The sequence below is a fragment of the Muscardinus avellanarius genome (genome assembly GCF_963383645.1).
Source record: "Muscardinus avellanarius genome assembly, chromosome: 1".
Taxonomy (NCBI): domain Eukaryota; kingdom Metazoa; phylum Chordata; class Mammalia; order Rodentia; family Gliridae; genus Muscardinus; species Muscardinus avellanarius.
The window spans coordinates 196,239,534-196,266,183 of record NC_137786.1 but is presented as its reverse complement, the minus strand read 5'-3'; the positions used below and the strand labels follow the sequence as shown (position 1 = coordinate 196,266,183).

General features: G+C 36.5%; 1 protein-coding gene across 3 annotated transcripts in view; it reads right to left on the bottom strand.

The window, feature by feature from the left end:
* NELL1 (neural EGFL like 1) overlaps nt 1-26,650 on the bottom strand; it is a gene marked incomplete at both ends in the record, with an annotated part of 934,260 nt that overhangs the window by 335,599 nt on the left and 572,011 nt on the right. For all 3 annotated transcript variants that reach the window (XM_080695282.1, XM_080695280.1, XM_080695281.1), the window contains one exon: nt 8,144-8,266. In XM_080695282.1, coding sequence (XP_080551408.1) covers nt 8,144-8,266 — 123 coding nt within the window. The remainder of the gene's footprint in view (nt 1-8,143; nt 8,267-26,650) is intronic.

Sequence of the window (26,650 nt, the reverse complement as noted above, 5' to 3'; positions counted from 1 at the left end):
GCACACTCTTGACAAACTATTTCTTACCACTGCATGACAAAAAACGTATTCCTATGTTAAAGAGTATGCTGTGAAAACTGGCTGAACTTACTTGTGAGATATATATATATATATATATATATATATATATACACACACATATATATGTAAATATATACATATATGTATATATATGTGTGTATGTGTGTGTGTGTTGTGTATGTATATATGCATATATATATACATACTTTTTTTATAGGTGGTACTGGCTATGAAACCCAGGGGCCTTCCACCTCCAGGCTACACTCCCAGACCTATTTTATATTTTATTTGGAAACTGGGTCTCGCTAAGTTGCTGAGAGCCTCACTAAGTAGCTGAGGCTGGCTCTGAACCTGCGGGATCCTCCTGTCTCAGCCTCCCAAGCACAGAGATTGCAAGCGTGCAACACCACACCCAACTTGTGATATATATTTGACAGACAATTTCACATTAGGTGTGTCTTATGATTTATGCTCAAATCATCTAATTGTCCAAAAAATTGAAAGTCACACTCTCTCACAATAATCATACTTGGTCCAACCATTTCAATATGGTCCTAAAGAGAATCTTTAACACTACCAAAGAGATGCCCTCCTGCATTAGTCTCTGAAAGCAGAAAATTTTAAGTGGCACTAATTGCTTTAAGCATACTGCACATTCACTTCAAGGATTTATTCTATTGACCAAGTCTGATCCTGAACTACGTCTAATCTACCTGCTTTCTGACTTTATAAATCAATCAGATGTGGAGTACAGTTCCAAATCCTTCATGAGTGCATATGAAATTGCTCTATAGGCAGAGGTGCTCTCTTAGAAATATACTCTCAATCCTTATCTATTTGTCAATATTTTTTTTCAAATGAACCTGGCTATATCTGGGTCAAACTAGACCCAAATGTCAATCTTCCCCTTCATCATTTTCTTCAATATTTTGTCTTCAAACCTAAAGGCAGAATTTTAAATTGGTACCTTCCTTAATTCGTCCTCATTACATTAACCACATTTCAAAACTATGTCTAGAGTGCTATAAGTACTTTTGCCAAAGGCTTCCTATTTCACTTGCTATTTGCTTCAAAATCTTCAAATTTCATCTTCCCTGATGCATAGCCCAGTAGTTTATCAATTTTATTATTTTCAGTGATGCCTTACTGTAACAGTATACCTTTTTATTCTCTCTCCCCCTCTCTCTTCCTCATAAATTGCCTGTGATTTTTTGAAAACATCTTTGTACATGTGAGTTGTCTATTTTACTTAGACCATCCATGTTAATTCAAGATTTCATTTACATCCTTAGCATGAGCTGTCACATTAATCTTTATGCCTATATCAACCCTTCTCTGGCCTTCTGTTTCTGGTTGTCTGTGTTTTCCTTTTATGCACTTTATCCTGCATCCAATCAAACAGAAATTTCAAGAAAGCAGCTCTTCTGTATATGCATTCAATGCAAATATGCTCATAATAAATCACTTCAGAGAACAAAAACATTCCAAAGTGCCTTGGAAGAAATATTCACTTACCTTCCTGAAACTTTCACAGTATACTGAATTTTATTGTAATGATTATCTTTGAAAGCCAGTCATCCATTAGCAATCCTGACTGGATAGTAAAGCTGGTTTGAATATGTATATTTGGAAAACTGATTGGAGATAAGGCTTGGGTGACCTATGTGCTTCCATGTCTCAGACTTTTGTTTTCTTGTAAAACCTTCTTGATTTATAAGTTCATATTCTATTAATGGGTCTTCATGTGTTTCTTCCTCAGGAGACTTCTGAGCACCAAAGTACACTCATCTCTATGCTAAATGTTGGTTACAAAGCTTAATTAAGCCATGGAATTCAGGAAATAGACAAGTAAATAAACAACTGTAGCACAGGATAATAGGAGCTGTGTTATTATTTAAGGCGTTTCTTGAGAAGAAGTATTCTCCTAGCCTAAGACATCATGGTTGGCTTCTAGGATCTAAAAATATCAGGAGAAATGAGACCACATTGCCATAAACTATAAAGTCATTAAATAATCCTCTTTTTTGGTCTGAATAAACTAGGCAAAGAAATTTAATTGCTTCCATAGACAACAGAAGGACACTGAGAAAACACTAGGACTGTGACACCACACATTACTTCCTGAGATGCTGGAGAATTTTAAGCAAGTGCCTTATACAAGCATTAGGATATTCTCCAGAGAGACTATCCCTGTGATGGAGATGGCTGCTTCACGAGACTGGGGCAAGTAGTCAATAACACCTTCTCTCAGATAACGCCTTCTCTCTGAATTAAAAAGGCCCTCCACATTGTTTTCATTTCTGAATGAAGGTGATTCTACAAACACAAACATTTTGCCACTTCTTGACAGAAGTAGTCCATGGAGCAAAGTGTATGGGAATAAGGTGCTTCTAATCCACTTAAATGTGTTCCTAAGAGTGATTTCCCCTGGGCCTCACAGCTCACCCTCTCATCCTTTCCTGACTGTTGGTGAGTAGGAGAGAGTAAGAGGACATGTCAGATGTGTGTATCTAGGCTCACTCCTCATTTAAGAACTAGCAATCAACAAGAATCCAGTAAACACCCATTTAGACTGGTTTTTTTCTGCCCTAAGGTTTAAGAAGAAGCCCCACTTAAAGGGGTTCACAAGTTCTCTTGATCCACCTGCAACTGGTTGTATAAACCTAATTAAGGAATTAAATATTACAATGACAACTACCAAGCATATAAACAATAATACTGGAAAGTGAGAAATACAATACACTGTTGATAAAATTACAAATTAGTACAGTTGATATGAAAATTAGTTTGGAGGTTCCTCAGAAGACTAGATATGGAACTTCAAAATGACTCAGCTATACCACTTCTGGTTATCTTTAACAAAGAAATTTAAGTCAGAATATTATAGTGGTGCATGCATATCCATATTTATAGCACCAGTATTCATAATAGCCCAAACTCTGGAACCAGTCTTTGGTGTCTATCAACAGATGAAAAGGTTACAAAACAGGGGTATATAAACAAAATAAAATTTTACTCAGCTATAAAGCAGAACAAAATTATGCAATTTTCAGTAAAAATAATGGAACTAAAGGATGGTATGCTTTACCATCCTTTAAGTGAGCTCAGTCTCAGAAAGTGAAGGGTCCTATGTTTTCTATCATATATGGAAGCTTGAAAGAAACTGGGAAACAAGAGGCTTCAACTAAATGAGGAGAGATACTAGCAGAATAGGGGAAAGGAATTTGGGGGTGGGAAAACTGATAAAGGAAACAGTTCAAATAACCCTATAAAAATTTTTTGAAGCTATCAATACCAATTTCATTATTATTAATGGAGATGCGAGGAAGCAAGGCAGCATCAGGAGGGAAATGCACCTCCCTGCCTTTCCATCCCTATCTGGAGGCCTCAGCAGGATCCAACACACAGACACTGAAAGAACTGGGGTTGAACAAAGATACTCTGTTATTTATCAACAGAATATCATGGCTCTATCCCAGGAGTGAGATGCCAATTCCCTCATACATTACACAGGAGATCCAGGGAGCCACACAGAGACTGTAATAGTCTTTAAAATCTCCCATCTACTGTGAATTGTGGTGGAAGGCTCTGGGAAAGAGGAGATACCTGACTTAGCTTCCCTGCCTCAGCTAGGCAGCAATGCATCTGTCACAGATCACGAAACCCCATCGTTTGTAGGCTAAAAAAGTGTTCCAAGTTGTGGGAGAATCCTGAAGTTCCTGTAAGGGCAAACATTCACCCCAACACTGTCTCCATGCCTGGGGAAGCAATAGTAAAGTGTCAATACCAGACACCATCGTAGGACAAGAGACCCCACAAAAATAAACTAAAAGATTTATATTTTAGTCCCTTCAAACAGCAATTTTTTTTTTTGCTTTTTGAATAAGGAGCCCATTTTTTAATTTTTCTCTGGGCTCTGCAAATTTAATAGCTAGTCTATGACAGTAGAAACCAACCTGAGAAATTGTACTTAACACATGCATACACCTTTCATATGACTCTATATTTTAAATAATTCTCTATAACCCTCTTTTTTGTTTGTGGTGATGGGAATTGAACCCAGGGGCATTCTACCTCCAAGATACATGCCTAGCACAATATTTTATTCTTTATTTTGAAACAGGGTCTCACTAAGTTCTGAAGGGTCTCATTAAGTAGCTGACATAGGCTGCAAACCTGTGATTCTCCTGTCTCAGCCTCCCAAGTACTGGGATTATAAGTGTGTACCACCATGCCTACTTTATATTTTTATTTTTGCAAATTTTTATATTTGGTTGGAAGCATTTTTTCAAATATTTTTCTAGCACTAAATGGTGAAATCTCTAGGACTTTTGACTTACTTGCTTTCTACTGTTTTGGTGCCTGGAACTACTTTCCACACACAGAATTCACACACACTGTGTGTTTACTAAATAAGTGTCAATATTACCACTCATTAAGACAGAATACTTCCAAAGATCACCACATTTTATCCAGCCCTAATGACAGATAAGAATTCAGAAGGCTTAGTCTATCAGATACATATTGACAACTGCCTAGTTAAAGTCCAATTTTCATTTCAGCATTAATGCAGGACTGGGAAAGCAGATAAACACCTTTCTGCAGATAATCTTAGCCCTCAAGTCAGGTTATGCTAATCTTATTTGAAATTGTTTGCAAGCATTTGGTACATTTAACCCCAAATTCCAAAATATTTAGCAACACATGTTGCATAGTTTCAAAATTACTTTATTCTGTTTATTAACTATATATGCAAAATCTTATGTAAAAAAATCATAGATTATCATCATATTCTCTCTTCTCTTTCTGTTTTCTTTTTTCAATTTCTACTTGAGAGAGAGAGAGACAGAGAGAGAGAGAGAGAGAGAGACAGAGAGAGAAAGAGAAAGAGAGAAAGGTGGAAGGAAAAAGAGAAGGAAAGATAGAGATGAGAGAAGCTAAAAGCAGCCCCACTAATTGTGTTAATTCATATTCAATCACGTCTTCTTCAAGACTTACCTGTGAAATAGAATAATGCTATCCACCTTTTAGTGTTAGGGTGAAAACTTAGTGAGACCCAACCAACAAGGTGTCTTACACAGACTTGGTGACAGCTAGGGAAGCTGACCAGGTACTTTGCTTCCTCCTAAGGAATGCAACTCCTTACATTGACATCAGCCAGAAAAAAAAAAGTCTGAGAGAATTCGCACCAATTAGAATTGTTTTAGAAACTGCTGACTTGTATTATGCTTGTTAACATAGGTGCTAACAGTGTTTATTTCTAAATTTACACAAGTCTATGAACAACATGGCTAGAAAAGCGTTAATATATTTAACATTAGGAAAAAAAGAATTAGTACAAGTTACCTGGTTATCCTTGCCAAGCTCCCACTGTAAAGGTTTCAGTTAGAGGTGGCAAAGTTAACTATAAAATATATGTTCTTAAACTGAACAGAAGCTGAGCTCAGGCAGAAGCTGAGGTTCAGACACATCCACAAATTGCCCTTCCCTTCCCTTCTGTCTTCATCTTCCTTTTTCTTCATTGGAAAAATAATAATATTGTTTCTACTTTGTATGGGTTTTTAGAATTTAAAACACATTGGTATTTAGCCTCTTAGTAATTCTTAGCAATAATATTTTTAATAAACACTGATAATCAATTTTGATATGTAAAAATATGTGATGGATAGCTTGTGAGTAATTGAAACAGGTCTAAGCCAAAGCTTTACAAGCTCTTTGTCTAATTCCTTAACTTCACCACAATGCTTCTCTATGCATATGTATGTATGTATGTATGTGTATGTATGTATGTTTGTATATATCGTGTGCTACTAGAAATTGAACAAATGCAGGAATATTCTACCTATAACTACATTCCAAGATCTATTTTATGTTTTAGTTTGAAACAGGGTTTAAATAAGTTATCAAGGGCTGGCCTTGAACCTGCAATGCTCCTGTCTCAGCCACCCAAGTACTGTGATAACCGACACCCACCACCATGCTCAGCTTCCATGCACATTTATAAAACCCAGCATTCTCCCTCTTATGGATGTCATGGTTGACCATGAATACTGCTTTAAGAAAATGATTTTCTCACCAGGCAAGGGCAATTAATATTATTTTATGAGGTAACATAATTCTGAGGGCAAAACATGTTTATATCAAGTCTGAATATTGTTCTTTAGATTTGCAGCATTAGTATGCACAGGCCAGCTTTGGGCTTGATAATCTGTGTAACTATATTAGTAGCTTTGTTTTTGTCTTTGTTTTCCTTTAGAAATACCTTCAGCCTTCTTTTAAGAACTGAGTACTAGTTTTCTAAGAACTGAGTGCCTCATGGAACTTCATGTTCATGTATAAATTTCCATTGGAAGAGATAAAAACAATATAGAATTCAGAAGACTAAATAAATATTCTTTTTTAAACACCCAGTAATATAAGATAATAGCTTCTATGTTCCTGGCCTGTATATTTGCATAAATTATGGATATTCAGAAATAATATGTGAAATATGCAATAATACTCTACATATTGTTCTGTAATTTTATTTATTTTTCTTTCTTTTCTCTCAAAAGTACATGTTGGAGATCATTCAGAAAGACAGACAGACATAGAGAGAAAGAGAGATTGATTTTTTGTACCTGCATGTACATAAGACATGCTGACAGCTTCAAACCACTGCATTCTGTTTCCTCAGTGAATATTTAAAAGTAAATATAATCATTGCATTACCGATGAGTATTTTGGTTGTATCTAATTTTCAGTGAATATAAACAATGCTGCATAAATATCACTATATGTGAATTTCCCTTCTCTTGTGGGCTTGTACTTTTCAAGAATACATCTCAAAAAGTTAAATTGATGGAATCAAGGAAACAACTACTTTGAATGTTGATAGGTTTTTGTCAAATTTCTGTCTAAAAGAAGTTTCATTCACCAATATACTTTCTCAATTAAAAGGCTATTTTTACTACACTCAGTACTATACATTCACCAAGAGAATATAACATTATTCTTTTTAAATTCTCCTGCAACCCAATGCATGAATGTGGTGACTGAGTCATTTTTAATTAGTTCTCTCTCACTACCAACATGAAATATCTTGTAGAGAAGCACTAATAACATGCCATGTGTCCTTGGGCAAGTTTCTTAACCTCTCTGTTTCAGAATGTTATCACCTCTAAAATGAATATAATACCTACCTGATATGGCATATCCTGATCTTTCTTGTTGTTTTTATTTATGGTGCTTCTTTTTAATTGATTATATCTTTGCTTGAATGGGTCAGTTAACACATAGTGAGATTCTACAGTGCACCAGGGACATTCTAGCTTCTGGGGACAAGACCAAGTGTTCACTGTCTTGAAGCTGACATCCTAGTGGGGAGGCAGAAACTGCAGAACATATACACCCAAGCATAATATTCTATGAGGCTATTTATGAAGAAAACACCAACCATAGTTTGGGCTAAGAAATACTAAGGGTGCTATTGTAGACAGGGCAATCAAAGAATGTTTCTGCGATGAGGGAACATGTGATGAGAATAGGGAAGATATGAACACTGGGGCTAAGGGGACAAGATGCTCAAGGGATAATGGGAGCCAGGGTGCTCATGCAGAGACTGAAAGTGAGGACAAAGGGAGAAGGCAGCTAGGAGAAGCTAGGACAAGATTCTGAGAACCTTGTAAGACTGAATGTGGAATTTTACATTTATGCTAAATACAAATGGAATTCAGAGCACTGAACTCTGAATGGTTAAATGTTCATTTAAATTTTTAAACTGTTCAACTTCCTATTCAAGCAGATAACTGAAATGTGGACATAAACAGTGCCCACCAGCCCTCTTGATCAATGCACAGAGAAGAAACACCAATGTCAGAAACTGGAGCTTCCTCACACGCTCAGGCTCTGTGAGGCAGAGTTGAAAAGGGCCATGGAAGTGTGGAACTGTGCTACCGATCCACACCCACAGTGCCACAGCGAGTTCAGGGCAGTTTTCTCCTTCTTTCACACACAGTGCACTTTACCAGCTGGTTGACCAGGAGCAGAAACCAGGAGACTAGAAACCAGGGCCTGCCACGTGAGCACCAGGAGCCCAGGCAGGACAGCAGCACACCGCTCACCCATGAGGCAGCAAGCCTACCTTTGCAGATGGTCCCGTTCCCTACGTAGCCTGGTTTGCAGGTACAGCTGTGTCCCTGGACAGTATTGGTACAGATGGCGTTCTGGTCACAGTTGTGCTGCCCGCTGCCACATTCATCATGCTCTGTTTGTCAGAGGAAGAGAAAGGGAGAGATCTTTTTTAAACTGAAATCATTAGTGTTGGAAGTTAGCTGGAACTCTCCAATAAAATGACAGTGACTCCCCTGTATAAGGACCTTACTGTGTGCCTGGACCTTACTTTCTGTACCTGATATAGTTGAAATCTCAGTGACTCTGAAAGATTAGTGTCATGATTCCTACTTTGCAGGTAAAGAATCTGAGCAACAGAGGAGCCCAGCAAAGTCACACCATTAGTAAGTGCTGCTTTGAGGTCATTGTTTCTCTCACCTTCTGAAAAGGTTTCTACAGAAGCTTCACAGTAGGGGTTCTCTAAAGGGGCTAGTTTTGCACCTCTCCCCTGGCGAACACTTGATAATATTGCAGATGTTTTTGGCTGTCATAATTGGAGAGAGGAAGTGCTACTGGAATCTAGTAGACAGAGACCCAGGATGCTGATAGGGCACAGGAGAGCTCACACCTAAAGGAAGAACCCTGCCCAAAAGTCCACAGTGCCAGGGCTGGGAAATCTTCCTCTAACACAAAATTCTATTTATATAGCATGGCTTGTTTAGAATAAAGAGGAAAAAGCTGAAGAAGAAGAAGAAGAAGAAGAAGAAGAAGAAGAAGAAGGCCCAGCCAATACAGTCTGGCAAAGGATATTTACTATACCAAAAAGCATGTTCAAAGAAGTAGCCCTCGTCAGGCATGTAATCCAAGTACTTGGGAGGCTGAGACAAAAGGATCACAGATTTAAGGTCAATTCACACTAACTTAGTGAGAGCTTGTTTCATAATAAAAAATATAAATATATAAAAGGGCTGAAAGTGTATCTCAGAGACAGAACCACACTGAGCCCTGGGTTCAGTCCTTAATATAGAAAAAAAAAAAGAGAGAGATGTGCTGGTCACAAGGAATGTTGGTGATCACAGGGTGGTATTGAGTTTTAATCTCAGAATTCAGGAATTTACTCTCTGTGATTGGATAATCTCACTTAGATATAAGAGGGATTCCAAATAATAGAGGAGAAACCTTAGTAGAGCCAGGAAGAAGATATAAGGGTAGGGGAGGAGGAAGACTGTGGTTCACTAATGGAAATACTACCACAGACTGTGTGCATACATGTGAATAGATGCCAACAGTGATCTGGTTACTCTGTATTGGTAGGGAGGGAAGTGGAGGCTTGGAGGGCCTCAAGAGTTTTATGAATGTATGTTATGGTGAACAGTATTTACATATAATATGAGACTATAATGAACCAATAAAAACATTAAAATAAATATTTAATTTGATATGATAACAAAAAACATGGACCATGTTCATAGGATTTAGAATAAAGCCTCTGGGTTGTTACCTGATATATAGTGAAATAGTTTATACATAAATAATATATAAATTTATATATATGCATATATTCAAATAGCTGTGACATCCATAATCCACAAGATATGGAAGAAAACAGAATACAAAATGTCCTAAAGCATTCCAAGTTCAAGACCAAAATCTCTTAGCTATCTATTCTTTCATAATCAGGAGGTTTATAGAATTAGCCAAATAACTGTCAATAAACAATATGGAAATATTTATACCATTTATATCCTTTAACATCTTCCAGTACAGCTTCTTAGAAGTTTAAAAAATCAAATAAGGCTATTGAAATCATAAAAGATTAAAAAACAAGAGTAGAATCCCAGTTAGAAATGCCAAAGAAATAACACTAATTGGAACAAAAATAAAAATTAGTTTGGTAAGTGAACTGTTAAATCAATATACCAATCAATTGAAATATCCATTTTCATTAATTTCTACTTAAAATTTCCTAAAAGGGACCTCATAATGAGAAAGGTTAAATCTCACAAAATAGAGCTGTTTAGCTACCTACCAGAAATGAAGTAGCACACACACATGAAATGGACTTGATTTGATACCTGAGATTTTCCAAGGAATTTTTTTTTCTTTATACCTCAATTTCAACCCAGAAAGTCAGTGAGAAACATATACAGGTTAGAAAGCAGGTTAGAAAGAAGGAAAATTTATGAGGAGCCACTTCCAGTCCCTGCTAATGCCACCTCCAGCACAATCCAGAAATAGTATACACTTGTGGATGTCAAATCCAATTTATAGACTTACCCAGCACCTAGTGTGTGTAGATATAAAACCAGATGATGTTAGGGACAAAAAGACATTTTTAATGGTATAGACTTAGACTCCATAACTTTCAGTCTCCTTATTTAACTTCATTTCATAAGTAATTATCAGGGTTTGTACTGAGAATACAAAGATAAGCAGATATGAGCTCCGCTAGCCTGGACATTTTAATAGGGGCCATCAGAAGTCAGTATGTAACTAACAGGAACATGAGAGAAAAGTGATAAGAGTTTTAACTAGGTGACTTCATATTTTATCACACAAACAGGACATATTTTAGAGTGAAAGGGTGCTTTACTAATAACGACACTGGCAATAACAGGCATAATTCAAAACAACCTAGGCAAACCAGCATGTGTGGTCATGCTAGATAAGAGGAATAAAGATAACCTGGAATGAGAATTCATTGGAGGGAAGATACTGCTTCTAATAAAGAAAAGAGAAGGGAAAACCCTCCATGTAGTTGGTATTTGAACTGGTCCTTTGACAATGGGCACGATTTTTTTCATCCAGAGTTGAACATAAAGAGCATCCCAGGAAAAAGAATAATGTGGAGAAAGGTGTGGTTTTATTTAAAAGTCCAAAAGTTTGCTCCCTCCTTTCCCACCTGGCCTTGTCTCCCAGTATTCTTGAAGCCAGCTCTTCTCTCTGATGAGGTATCCTCACTGATGTTCTGCAAAAGTATAATTTGACTCTTACCTCTCTAGGAATTTTTTTGTGTGTGTTTTCCAATATAGCTGGTATATGTGCGTCCCTGACTGGCTTCAAACACCATTTCAATACCACATTCTTGATAAAGAAACTGTCCACACCAGGCAAATTTTACCCATCTTGGAGATTCATGTAATGTAACTTACATTATATGATATGATTGCCTCTAAAGGGTGATATTTACATGTTTTATCATTAATGTCTTTATTAACTATGTAACCTTGAAGAAAGAGCCATGTCAGAAGGACTCTTCGTAATCCATCTCTGTAACAGTGACAGTGGTATCAATAACCATTATCCTGTGCATGTATGTCACTATCACTCTACAATATGATGTGAGACTACAATGTACTAATAAAATATGTAAAAATAAATAAATTTAAGTTTTGAAAATTAAAAATCATTGTCAACTAACACATGGCTTTCCTTAAAAAAGTTAGTCAGGACTCAAGCCACTCAAAATAGCTGCTTAAGGAGTGGCTGCAAATATCCTATGTGTAGGTCATGTTGCCCTGTGGTTTTACTTTGTTGAAAGTTAATTCTTATATATCTTACAAAATAATTGCAATAACCTTATTAGGATATTCCAGCCATATCTTGTCAGTCACATTTTATAAATGAAGACACTAGGGTTTGGAGCATATAGGGTACTTTTTCTGTAAGAACAGAGATGGTAAATTGTTTTACCTTTGATTTATTATTTATTTATTTATTTATTTATTTATTATTTATTTATTTATTTATTTTTGGTACTGAGAATTGAATCCAGGGATATTCTCCCTCTGAGTCAAAACCTCAACTCCATTTTATTTTTGAGTTGAAAAAGGGTCAACCTAAGTTGCTGAGGCTAACCACACCTACAATCTTCCTGTTTTAGCCTCCCAAGTACTGGGAGTGCACGCATATGCCACCACTCCTGGATGATGGTGAGTTAAATGTTAGGCATTCAAAATCTCATTTCATCACTTTTTCTCTTGTATTCTCCCTAAAATCCCACTATTTTATGTGACACAAAGGAATTTTTACCAATTTTTGGACAATATATAGGAAAGATTTTACTCTTTTGAAAAATAATTAAAGCCCAACAGGAAATTGAAAAAGAAGTACAAAAAGTCCCACATGTTTTTCCCCAGATGTCCTCAATACAGAGATGCCTCATATAGTTATAGTACAATATCCAACTCTAAAGATGAATACTGGCAATGTTACTCTTAACTAGTCTACAAACCCAATTCAGTTTATGCTGTTTTTAGTCTGCATGTATTTGTGTGGGTACGTATGCATGTGTAAGCAACATTTCTCCAAAAATAAATCCATGTCACTACCACCACAAGCATGAAACTCGCTCATATTTGTACTCAATTGGCATTTGCCTACCCATTCCCAATCACTGGTCCCTTTCAACTACTAATCTGTTCTCCATCTCTATGGTTTGTCATTTAGAGACTGTTATATAAATGAAATTATACAATAAGTAAATTTTGAGATTTTTTTTGGTGGTACTGGGGTTCCTGGAAGCCCTCCTTCCTCCGGGCTACACTCCCAGACCTATTTTATATTTTTGAAACAGGGTCTCTTATGCCAGCACGGCTGGCTTCGAACCTGCGCGATCCTCCTGTCTCCGCCTCCCAAGCGCAGGGATTACAAGCGTGCGCCACCACGCCCGGCAAGATTGGCCTTTTTCACTAAGCATAATGTCCTTGAGTTCTGTCCAGATTGTTGTGTGTTAACAATCCATTTCTTCTTACTTCATTGTGGTACACTAAAATTTATTCAACTATTCACACAATGAAGGACATTTGAACTGTTTCCTATATTTTTGCTCTGATGAGTAAATTTGCTGTGAACATCAGTGTACAGGTTTCAGTTTGAATATATGTTTATAGTTTTCTGGAATAAATGTCCAAGAGAGTAGTTGCAGGATCATCTGCTATGTGCATGTTTAGCTTTGTAAGAAATTGCCAAAATGACTTCCCCAAATGGCTGTACTATTTCACATTCCCATCAATAATGTATGATTGATCTAATGTCTCGATACCCTTACCAGTGCCTGATGTTGTCACTACTTTAGTTTTTGCCATTCTGATGGGTATGCAGTGATATTAAATTACGTTGTGCTCTTAATTTGTATTGTGCTAATAGCTAATGATGCTGAACATCCTTCCACATGCTTACTCGCCATCTGTATCTACTCTTTGATAAATATCTACTCATGCCTTTTGCTCATTTGTAACTGGACTGTTTTTTGTTTGGTTGAGATTTGAAAATTTTTTTGTTTATAGATGCTTTTTTGTCTTCTTTTGGCATAGCATTTTAAAATGCAAGAGGCTTTAATATTTATAAAATTTAAGATATTATTTTTCCTTCGTTGGATAGTGCTTTTAATATCAAGTGTAAGAACTGTCCAGCCAGAGGCCTTAGAAATGTTCTCCTATATTCTAATAGTTTTATAGCTTTACATTTCCCTTTATGCTTGTGATCATTTTGGTCTATTTTTTGCATAAGGAACAGGATTTAAGTTGAATTTCTTTTTTATTTTGACTTATTTTTCTTACACATGGCTTATTGCGCCAATGCTACATGTTTAAAATGTTTACAATCCTTAGTTCACTTGCCTATGTTTGTCAAAACAAACTAGTTATATTTGTACTTGTCCATTTCTAGCTCCTCTATTCTGTCCCATTGATCTATGTGTTTTTGCCCCTGCTAAACCATATTTTATGGATTACTATATAGAAAGTCTAAATACTAGAGGAAGCAATAATCTCACCTTTTTATAACTAATTTAGTTATTGTAGTTCCTTAGCACTTGTGTCTAAATTTTAGGTCAATCATGTTGAGATTTTGATAAGAATTGTGTTAAACTTACGGATAAGTTTGTGAAGAATTGACTATTCTTATATCTTCCAATCCATGAATACAGTATGCCTCGCCATTTAGTTGTATATTCTTTCATTTCCTTTATTATTGTTTTGTCATTTTTCAGCAAGCAGATCCTGTACATGTTTTGCTAGATTTATGACTAGGTACTTCATTTTATTTGAGAAAACTCCAAATAATAGAATGTACTTAATTTTAATTTCTACACATTCATTGCCAATATATAGAAGTGAAATTGATTTTTGTGTGCTGATCTCATAGTTTGTGACCTTGCTAAATTTGGTTTTTAATTCTATAGTATTTCCTGTAGATTTCTTGGGACTTTCAACCCAGTTAGTCTTGTCATCTATAAATAAAAGTAGCTCTATTTCTTACTTGCCAATCCGCATGCCTTTAGTTTCCTTTTGTGTCTTTATTTGACTAAGTCAGTGCAGTGTGACCAAGAGTAATGAGAGCAAATATCATTGCCTTGTTGCTGGGAGGAGAGCACTCAGTGTCTTAACATTTAATATGCTAGTCCCACCTCATGCCACACTGTTAATGCTGGGTGGAGGCGGAAGGTCAGCTCCCTGAAGGGACATACAGAATAGAGCTGGGAGAAAGTGGAAGGTCAGTTAGCTTCAACTTGTCCTGCCTTCTTTAGGCTCCACTCTGCTGGGTGAATGGTCACTCAGCTTCCTGTGGAACTCTGGAGACATCACTCCAGGAGGGGACTTGGCCAGCCTGCTTCTTTCTACCATACTGTTTTCTTACTGGCATATGGTTACAGTGGACATTTTCCAGAAAGATTTTGGTTCTCTTAGACTGCTTTCCCTTTATTTTTTTGCTAGATGGAGTTGGAGTTCCTTGGAGCTTTCAATGCTTTGGGTATTTCATATTGAAGACTTCTTCAGTGTCCTATCCAGGATACTTCAGAGACAAAGGGAAACTCAAGAGACTCGTATCTTCTTTTTTTTTTTCCTCAAGTTCCAGAGTTCCTACAGAATTCATCTTTTTCTTTTTAAACTTTCAGAGTCTTCTTGATTATTTGTTATGTCCAAGGCAAGGGAGTTTTAGAAGGTATACCTAGAAGAAATGGGACTATTTCCATGTTGGTTTTAAATAAGAGTCTCCAGTATATTTTTTAAAAAACTAGTTTCTTAACTTCTCTAATCAGCACTAATAATAAGAATATTTCACAAGTAATATTTTATTATTTTATTTATTTTATTTGTTGGTACTGGGGAAATGAACACAAGGACAGTCTACCTCTAAACTACACCACCAACTCTTTAATGTTTTTGTTTTGAGACAGGTCTTCCTAGGTTGCTAAGAGTCCTACTAACTTGATAAGGCAGATCTTAAACCTACAATTCTCCTGTTTTAGCCTCCCAAGTACTGGAATTATAGGCATGTGCCAGCATTTCTAGCTTCACACGTAATCTTTTTTTTTCTTTCTTTTTTTAGTGGTACTGGGGTTCCTGGAAACCCTTCTACCTCCGGGCTATACTCCCAGACCTATTTTTATACTTCTTTTAAATTTGGAAATAGGGTCTCTTAAGCCAGTGCAGCTGGCTTCGAACCTGCATGATCCTCCTGTCTCTGCCTCCCAAGTGCAGGATTATAAGCGTGTGCCACCATGCCCGACTCACAAGTAATCTTTACTGAACTCATACAATATGGGCCAGATACTGCTGAGGCATATTATATCATCTATATGGGTGAAATATTATCATAATCTCTATTTTCTATATGAATAAACAGGGACAGAGAGGTTGTAGGTGAACTAAGTCCACCAAATGGTAAATGCAAGCCAAGATTGGAACTAGAAGCTATGGCAGAAGAATCATAGCCATGCGGTCATGAGTCATTCTCTGTACCTCTTTTTCTCCTAATCCTTTGGAGTCAATCCATCCTCGAGTCTTGTAGTCTTTATACCCAAATATCTCTCAAATTAATTCCACATCTCCATATTCATTGTCATCACCCTCACAGATGCTACCACCTTCTCTCACTTAGCTATGGCTATAATCTCCTACAGTCTCTTCTCCACTCCACTGCTGATCACCTTCAAACTTAACTTTCATACTGCATGTATAGCAGACTTTTAGAAAGTCAGATCTGATTATTAATCATTTCTGTTAAAAACTCTTCAAATTTTTCAAAGTGAAAACAAATATTTTAATAAAACCTGCAAAAAGCTATGTGTGGTGGTACATGCCTATATTTTCAGTACTTTGTAGACTGAGATAGGAGGATCATAGGTTTAAGGTCAGCTTCAGTAACCTAGTGAGATCCTGTTTCAAAATAAAATAAAATAGGGCTGGGATATAGTTCAGATGTAAAATGCCCGTGGGCTCAATGTGCATTAACACACACACACAAAAAAAAAACCCATACATACATACATACATATATACATACATACATACATACATACATACATAATCCCCTAAGGTCCAACATAATCTTGCTTTCACCTAACCACCTTGCATAATTGTGTCTCACCCCACACTTCAAAAGGGTTTTCTTCCTCTGCTGTTTTCTTCAAAAGGGTCCTGTTCCTTCTCATCACAGGCATTTCAATGTGCTGTTCTTTCTTCAACCTAGGTAATGCTTGCATATCTCTCAGATCTCAAATGAATTTTTACCTCATCAAAGAAAGAACTATAGATTATTTGACTAGAACTTTTTCCTCCATAAAATTTTTATATAATACTCAGCACTTCTTCATAGGGCTAATTAGGGTTAGCATTCTACATTGATTAGTGTAATTAGTGTGTTATCAGTGTCTTCCTTCTCTACTAGAGCATAAACATATTAGGAATAGAAAACATGTCTTTATCTTCATTCTATAGCAAAGGGTTTTAGATTTATGTGTCTAATATTTATATGGCTAAATTATATATATTACATAGAATATATATACACATATGTATGGCTTAATGGTGCATGACTGTAATTCTAGTACTCGAGAGGCTGAGACAGGAGTATGGCAGATTGGAAGCCATCCTCAGCTATGTAATGAGGCTGTCTTCAAACTCGTGAGATCCTGCTTCCAAAATAAAATAAAGATGTAGATGTAACTTGGAGTTCCAATGCCTCTGGGCTCAATCCCCAGCATCATCCACTCCCCACACACAAAATTTGTTTTTAGAAAAGAAAAGAAGTGAGGAAAGAAGAAGAGTGAGAGAGAAGGGGAGGAGGAAGGACTGAGATATAAAGAAAATATAATTGTCTTTAACATCAAAAGCTGTAGAGAGGTCAAGAAAAAATAAGACAAGAAACAGCAAATGTATCAGGCTGCTGGTAGCAGTTCAGAAGAGCTTAAAAATGAAACCCAGCTAGTAGCAACATGTTAGCACATTTATCTATCACAATGACTGTGTAAAGAAAGTAGATGGGGTTTCAGAAGCTCTCTTTGAGTCAAGACACTTCCTTTTCTTTCTTTCTTTTTTTTTTTTTGGTGTATGGTACTGAGATTGGATCCAGGGGCATTCTAACTTAAGCTGTACATTTTATATTTTTGAAACATGGTCCAACTAAGTTGTGGAGGGTTTCTCTAACTTGCTGAGGCTGACTGCAAACCTGCGATCCTTCTGTCTCAGCCTCCCAAGTATTGGGATTTGAAGTGGGCACTACCATGACTGGCTAAGGCAAAACACTTCTTTCACAATAAATCATTAATGACACAACATGTGAACTGGGAGGAACTATGTGCCACATTTCTGATAATGAAGTTGAATCTAGAATATATGAGGATTTTTACAAATTGATACAAAAAGACAATCCAATTCTAAAGTGGCAGTATATTTAGAGATTTTCTCAAATACATAAAGAACTAATAAGCACATGGAAAAATGCTTATATCATAATTGGGGGGAAATTTTAAAAACCCACAGTGACTTACCAATTCACACTCCTAGAATAACTATAATGAAGAAGACAGAAGGTCACAAGCTGGTAAGTATATGAAGAAATTAGAAATTGAACCCTTTTAATTTGTTAATAGAAGCAAACAATATTCAGCCACTTGGGAAATTAAATTGGCAGCTTCTTAAACTATTAAACATAGGGTTATCACATGATCCAGAAATTCTCTTCTAATTATATATGCAAGATAAATGTAAACTTATGTCCACACAAAAATTTGCACATTAGTGTTTATTGCAGCATAATAGTCAAAAGTTGAAAACAATCCAGTGTCCATCAACTGATGAATACACAAGAAAAATGTGTTGTAGTCAAACAATAGAAGAGTATTTAGCAGTAAACAGAAAGAAGTATTGATAGATACTATCACATCTACCCTTGGTGAATTTTTAAAAAATCACATAAAGTCAGTCGCCAAAGCACACATGTGGCCAATTTTATATAAAATTTCAGAATGGACAAATTTATAGAAATAGAAACTAGATTAATGATTATCTAGGCCAAAGATCATTAGAATGAGGAACAACTATTAATAAATGCCAGTTTTATTTTCTTTAAGGTGATAAAATTTTATAAAATTTAATTATGAAAAACATTTTGTATCTCTGAAAATAGACCTAAAACTAATAAATTATGTACTTTAAATTATGCACTTTGGATAGCTGTATGCTATGCAAACTATATCTCAATAATGCCATTAAAACTTCAGTAATTTTAATAAGTTTTAATAAGTAGGAAGGTTTTAAACAACTTAATATATTTCATAGGGTTGCAGAGAAAAAGTATAGAGGAAGTATGTAAGGAAACTTGCTCTCATCTTTTTTTTTTACTCTATGGCAGTAAGAAATAAAACAGAAAGCAGTAATTCAATTAAGTGCACTTCTACTTGGCTATATAGCAATATGTACTAAATATGGCAAATTATATATATATTATATATAATATATATATATATAACATTTATATGTTATATTTGCACAACAGAGAAAAAGTCTATAAAATGTATGTAAAACTCTTACCAGTGATTTACAATGTAAAACTCTATAAATGAGAGGCACTTATAGTATTTATTTTATTCATTTTATACTCCTGATTTTTCTTTATAACCAACATGAATGGTTTATGAAGAAAGTAAATGAATTTTAGATATAGCTAAAATTTCATGGAAGGAAGCAAAGTTTTGTAGGTTTACAGACCTAGATGAAAATTCTAGGACTCCCAATTATGGGATATCTAACAAACTCTCTTTACTGCCATTTTTGGGTGTGTAAAATACAGACAATGATACCATGGCTTAAGGCTAGAAAGCTTGACTTAGTCTTTGTTTCTTCAGAGCCAAAAAGAATCTGCTACAGAACAAATGTTCAAGAAACATTTATGTAATGAATATTCTTGGGAACAAACCTTGTCAAGCATCTGACATTGTTTCAGGTGCATAGTAGTACCCTATTGGCAGAGGCCACCACCAGTAGTAACATCAACAGTCTCACAGTATGGTTGTAAACTCTCATGAAGCTTTCCCCAATAGTTCCAGGCAGGTTTTACTAGGAGACTTGTTACTATTTTTTATGTCTCCTAGGCTACTAGACCTCATGACAACTTGAAAAATGATAATATCTGGTTTCACATTCAGTTTAGTCCCTGCTTACTGTGTGACCTTAGCAAGCAAAATTAATGTCTCTGAGACTCAGTATTGTCACCCAAATTTGTGAGCAATAAGATTCACAACACAGAGAGGTTGGGAAGATTACCAGAGAGTATATAAAATGCGTCTAGCAGGCTGGCTACGGTGGTACATACCTGTAATCCCAGTATTTAGGAGGCTGAGACAGAAGGATCACCGACTTGAAGTCAGCATCGTACATTTATCAAGGCTCTCATCAACTTGGTGAGACCCTGTTACAAGATAAAAACTAAAATAGGGCTACAGGTATAGGTCAAAGGTAGAATTTCCCTGGGTTCAATCCCTAGTACTACAAAAAAAGGAAAAAAAAATAAGTGTCTAGTGGCATACTAGCACACCAGGCAAGTAATACAGATTTGGTAAATGTTACTTTTATTCCACGGAGATAACTTAGAAATGCATCATTAAACTTCAAAATTAATGAATGAATTAAACTGTGCTCCAATGCTTTGTGATTTCTTTTAAATCACCTGGTCTAATAGGAATATTTACATCTAGCATAAAAGAAAGAAACAAAGCTATTTGTTTGACTTTGGTTTCATGCAATAGTCACATAAGTATCCCCAAAGTGACCCTTTTTCTGAGGTCTTTTATCTCTGTACTGTGAAGAAACTGACTTGCGATTATTGCCATTTCTTTCTTTATTTATTTATTATTTTTTTTTGTTTCACAACCACCTAGAGAAACTCAGAAGAAAATATCTAAAGATGAAACATGGCAGAAAAAATAATGCTGGGTTAATGTTTTCATTTATCATGGAAGTTTGTCTTCTCCTTCAGAGATTCTTAGTGTGAATGCATTGTTCGTTTTTTGTTTTTGAATTGTTTTGCCTTTCTGAGAAAAAGGTGATAGTGCAGAAGAACAAAGGGAACTTGAGAGAAAGACGACTGTCAGTGAGGAAGGAGTATATCCTTCCCTTGAACAATGGTTATGACTCCCAGTCCAGATGCTCAGAGCTTAGTTGTCTTAGAAGAGTGCAGAGAAAAAGAAGATAAAACCAAAGGGTATCACAGCCCTTTGAAAATGTGTTCTTCCCTTGCCATCATGGTTTTCAATACATTAGTATTGAATTTTCCCTCCTTTCCCAACTATAGATAGCTAAATAGTTACCCCCCCAAAAAAAATCCATGTGTACCAGGAATCTCCGAATGTGATCTTATTTGGAAATAGGTTCTTTGAAGATGTGATATATATGAGGTCACTGGGTATTAGAATGGACCCTCATTCCAGTGGTGTCCAGGGGAGGAGAATAGACAGGGACAATAACCAGAGGAAAGGAGGCTGTGTGAAGGTGGAGGTGAAGACAAAATTATGTTGCTTAAGGTGAGAAACACCAGGAGCAACCAGGAGCTGAGAGAGGCAGGCAAGGACTCGCTCCTAGAGCCTCCAGGGAGCGTGGACTGCAGACTCCTTGATTTGGAGTTTTGAGCTTCCCAAAATGCAAAAGAAAAAGTTTCTGTTGCTTTAAGAGACGGAGTGTGTGTCATTTTATTGCAATAGTTTAGGGCACCAATATAATTACACATAATGATGTTTATGTCATAAAGCACTAAGAGGAGAGTGAGGGATCAAGGCCCAGTCTCTTCACTGTTTCCTAGAACCGCCTCTGGAGGACAGAGGGAAGGCACTGGATATTTGATGCTACTGGGGGAATAAGAGAAAAATTAATAGTTTTAGAGACAGACATACTGACCTTGAACTACAGCCTCAACATGAAGCAACTGTAAGATAGAGGTAAGTCTCTTTAATTTGAGCCTGAGTTTCCTTCTAGTTGAGCCAAAGAAAAAGAAGAGAATCACAGAGCAACAGAGAGCCCTGACAATGTATTATTCCTATTATCGTGGTTTTCATTTCTACTGGATTCTTTTTCCGTACTCAACTATAGTTGGTTAAATGATGTCCTTCAGAATTTCTACCACCTGCTTTGTTGAGGAATTTGAACATTAAATACAATACAACTTTGAGAAGTTTGCACAGAGCCCAATGTACAGTCAATACTTATACAATAATCACTATGTTTTTCTTATTCGCTTTTTAACTAGTGTAGTACCTATCTATGGATGTGAATCTCCCTCTCAACTTCCCTCCCTTTCTTTTATTCTCTCCTTTGTTTTATTTTGTTTGTTTGTTTAGTGTGTGGTACTGGATACTGAAAGTGGGGGCATTTCACCTCGGATCCATACCCATCCTATTTTATTTTATTTTTTAAACAGGTTCTCACTAAATTGTGAAGAGCTTCATTAAATTGCTGAGGCTGGCCTTGAACCTGAAATCCTCAGGCCTCAGCCAGTCAAGTCCTAGAATTACAGGTGTGGACCACCACTTCCAGCTTTCCTTTGTTTTTCATAGCTTGTTTGCCAGTAATGGGGAGGTGGCTGCTCTTTGATGTACTGTATATGGAGACACATCATCCCTTCAACTTTCTCCCCACTCCTGCTTCCTTAAGCTTCTCAGCTAGTTGTTCTTAGTGTGTTTCCCAGGAATGGAGAGGTGATCGTGCTCTTTGATGTACCTGGCACCAGACAAGAGGTTAGGGAAGACTTTGTGGAAGAAGTGACATTTAATGAGAAGATTGAAAGGAAGTTAGCCAAGAAAAATGAGGCGAGGGTAAATTTAAAGATTACTTATTATGGCAAAGTAATAGATCTATGAACATTGCCCCTATGGAAACATAAGATGAACATGCAATGCATTTGTAAGGTAGAGAAAATGTTTTCCTTCTTTATACACAAAATGTGAACATCATGAGCCAGTGTTGCCTTCCTAAAAGAATTAAACAGCCTGAGAGAAGCCGGATGCACCTGTCTCTCCACCAGTGATTGAACTCCTGGTGTTCACAGATACTAACAAATATCATTTTCTTCTCTCCATGTGTGATAGATTTCCACAAAGTGGTTACCGCAGTACCTCCCATCCCACATGCTGTTCTGCAATGTAACCTTGCCTTCTTCCATCAAAAGGCCCAATCTAATTACCCTCCTCTGGAATCTGGACTGGTTTTAGAAATGTGTAACCAACAAAGTACTGCAGAAGCCATCTTCCTTCCAACGCTGGTAAGAAGATGACTGGCAGCTCCTGTAACGCTCATTCTATGGATACTTTATCTCAAGATATCATATCTTGGTACCCAGCTGGCATGCTGTAAATAGCCAGACACATGGGAAGGCTCATGGAGATGCTTCAGTTGATAGTTCCAGCTGGGTCCTCCTTCAAGGAATAAAGAGAGGCACTACACATGTGAGAAAGAAGCCTTTAGTTGATTTTACTTCCCAGCTGTTAAAGTCCTCTCAGCCAAATATCAAGTAAACATGAGCCATCCCTGCTGAGCTCTGTCTGAATTATTGACCCACAGAATTTATGAGCATAATGAAATAGAGGTTGTTTTACACCATAAAGATTGAGGTAGATATAACACAACAATAGATAATTGGGACAGCATCCCTAACTCTGAGCCCATGGCTTGGTGTGAAACAGGAGCTCAGTGAGGTTGTGTAGAACTGGGTTGGAATGAAAAATCAAAGGACTTATAAAGACCTACTTTTTGTTCCTCTTAAACAATCTCCCATGTTCCAAGCCAGGCTATTAAAGATGATACACTGTGTATCCATCATCTCACTCCATCTTGACTTTACTCAGTAACATCTTCAGGTATCACCTAGCACAGGTAGAGCCCAAAATAAGCCCAAAGAAGGAATAATTTTGTAACAATCCAAATACATTTTCATCAACATCGATTCAGCAGTTTCCCTGGAAATTTTAGTGCATATGTTGATAACACTGTCAAACCCTGTTACCAAATTCTATATCCAGTTCTTCAAGTAGATGCTGTCTAACAATCTATTGATATAGAAGGAAGTAGAAAATCATAAAAAAGTTTGTATAGAGAAGTTACAGGAATCCAAAAGCATAAAAGGCAAAGTTTTATCATCCTTAAAAGTAGAAAAATGAGCCAGGCATGGTGGCACACACTTGTAATCCCTGACTGAGACAGGAGGATCGCATGGGTTCTAAGCCAACCTCAGCTACTTAGTGAGGCTCTCAGCAACTTAGTGAGACCCTGTTTCCAAATAAAATATAAAAAAGGTCTGGGAATATAGCCCGGAGGTAGAAAGCCTCTGGGTTCTACCCCCAGTACCACCAAAAAAAAAAAAATAGAAAAATGTAATGATTTGAGACCTAAGCTCTGGACAGACACAAAAAAATCCCAACACAGCTATTTAATGACTCTGTGAATTTATCTACATGATGTGTTATTCTTCACAGTGTTTCTTTCTCTTGCTCTTTAATATATGAGTATATATTTGTATGTGAGACAGAAACACACACACACACACACACACACACACACACACACACACACACCAGGGATCAAATCCAGGAATATTTTAATATTTTGTTTCTGAGCTACACCTCTAGTCCTTTTTATATCTTTTGTTTTGAAACATAGTCTCACTAGATTGTTGAGAGTCTTGTTAAATTTCTGAGACTGGATCTTGTGATCCTCCTGTCTCAACTTCTCAAGTATTGGGATTACAGGTGTGCACCACAACATCGCCCCCACTACACCTTCTTAATATGTATTTTTCTGGTGTATTTTAATTATACATCATAGTGAGGTCTAATGTGATACAAATATATACAAGCATATAACACTTAGTGTGATTCCTCATTTATCTTTCTAAAAAAGACTGGCGTAGGATTGAATTAGATAATATGTGTGTAAAGTTATTCAAATATTTACTATTTACTTCCTAGGAAGTAGTACAGTTTTAAGCAAAGATAAGAAAATGGTGAACAAATGAGAAAAATCCCATTATAATAGAGATTAAATTCTAGCTGGAGACACAAATAACAAATTAATATGCAATGTGATGTATAATTTGAGGTGGTGATAATTAATTTGAAGAAAAATAAGGCAGAGTGAGGTGATAAAGACTGATGTTGGTGAGAAATCAGAAGAGTCCAGATAACTCTCTCTCTCTCTCAAGACACTTAAATGAAGACCTGGATGAAAGAAAGAAGTGGGCCGTAGTTATCCAGGGGGACAGAAATCTAGGAACAGATGCCAAGAAAAAGGCTTGAAGTGGGAAAAAGAAAGGAGGCCTGGGTGACAGAAACAGAGTAAGGAAAAGAGATTAAGATAGGAAATCAAATATAGCCAGATTGTTACAGTGAAATATAGAAAGTCCCCTGAAGATCATATTATTAATGTTCAGAGTTCATATAATTAAGCCATTAGGGTTGTAATCTCATCAATGAATATATCTACTGTAATAGATTTACTAGATGGCAACCTAGGTGAGTGAGGTATGCTTGGAGAAAATGAGTCCCTGGATGCATGGCCTTAGGGACTAGCCTTTTTTATTTGAATCCCCTTGCTTGTTTGTTTGTTTTTTCTTCTTGCTTCTTGCCTCCATGATGTGAAAGTAGAGCCTTGCTTGTCCTCTTTGTTTTCTACCATGTCCTGAGCTCTGCAGACCTAGCCTGACATGGACTAAACCCTGAAATCTCCAAAAACTATGAGAAAATAAATAGACCTTCCTCTAAGTTGTATGTAGTCAGGCATATTGGGTCACAGCAGTGAGGATGCTGACCAAGATCCATGTGCACAGCAAGGGACTATGTTGTTGTCGCATAATTATGTACCAGTGTCAAGGCAGGACAGCAGAGATTCATCACTCAATGGCAATAATAAGCCCAACTTCAGCTTACGGAACAAATGATGGGGTCGGAAAGTGTATCAGCCACAGGATGTAATTAAAAATGATATTTCAGGTCATATACACCACAACCATATGTGAAAACAAGAAAGGAAAACGGAACCTAAAGAAATGTCAGATATTCTTCTCACATAGACAACCAGGCACTCTTCTCCATGAAAATCCAAGGTAGGACATAGTATATTTTGTGTGGGAAATATTATTTACTTATAACTGAGTTACTGAATACATGGTGAGCTTGCTGTGGTGATAACCAAGCTATGTTTCTATCCTTGACCCAGTATTTTGAGCTACTCTGTCAAGTAGGACAGCCACTAACCACACAAGCCATGGAGTCCTTCACATTAGCTAGCATGGACTGAAATGTGCTAAAATATAAAACACACTATTTCAAAGACACAGTTTTAAAAAGAAGAATGTAAAATATTTAATTAATAATTTGTATACTATTACATATTGAAATATTTTAGATATTACATTCACTAAAAGTACTTTAAAATATTAGTTCATCCGTTTCTTTTTACTTTCATTAATGAGATTACTAAGGAATTTTAAATGATTTATGTGCCTCACATTATATATTTATTTTACTCTACAAAGCAGGTGCTGAATAAATGTGAACAGAAAGAAAACAGATGAAAAGAATATTTCTAAAATACATTTGCAGTCTTAACCAGGGGTGGTAAATGACATTTATCTTGAAAGTCGGGTCAGTTTGTCATATAGTAGCTGCCTAAATGTTGTATTAAAAGAATTGAATACTAAACCCTAATGCAGAAAATGATTGGGGTTGATTTATAACTTTTTTTTTTTTTTTTTTTTTTGCAGTACTGAGGATGGAACCCAGGGGCATTCTACCTCTGAGCTACACCCTCAGCCCTATTTTTTTATTCTTTATTTTGAAACTGGGTCTCAATGAGTTGCAAGGGGCCTCACTAAGTACCTGAGGCTGGCTGCAAACTGCAATCCTATGGTCTCAGTCTTCCGAATGCTGGGATTATAAGCGTGCACCACCACGCTCGGTAGATTTATAACATTTTTTATGGACACCAGAGGAGAATGTCACCCAAATACTATGAATCAATTATTCTCTCATTACCTGCTGTGAACAGACACTACCTCTTAATAGAATTTATTCCCTTTGAATGCTGATTGCCAGCATGGACTCCCGCAAGGCTTGGTTGTTGTCCAGTGGTTGAATGGTTGATGCCTAATCTAATCCTAGATTTATATCTATGCTGACCACCCTTTAGATGTGACATAATCAGATCAGTGGAGTGCATTCACAATTTCGTATACATGTGAATATATACCAACATCAATCTGGGTGCTCTGT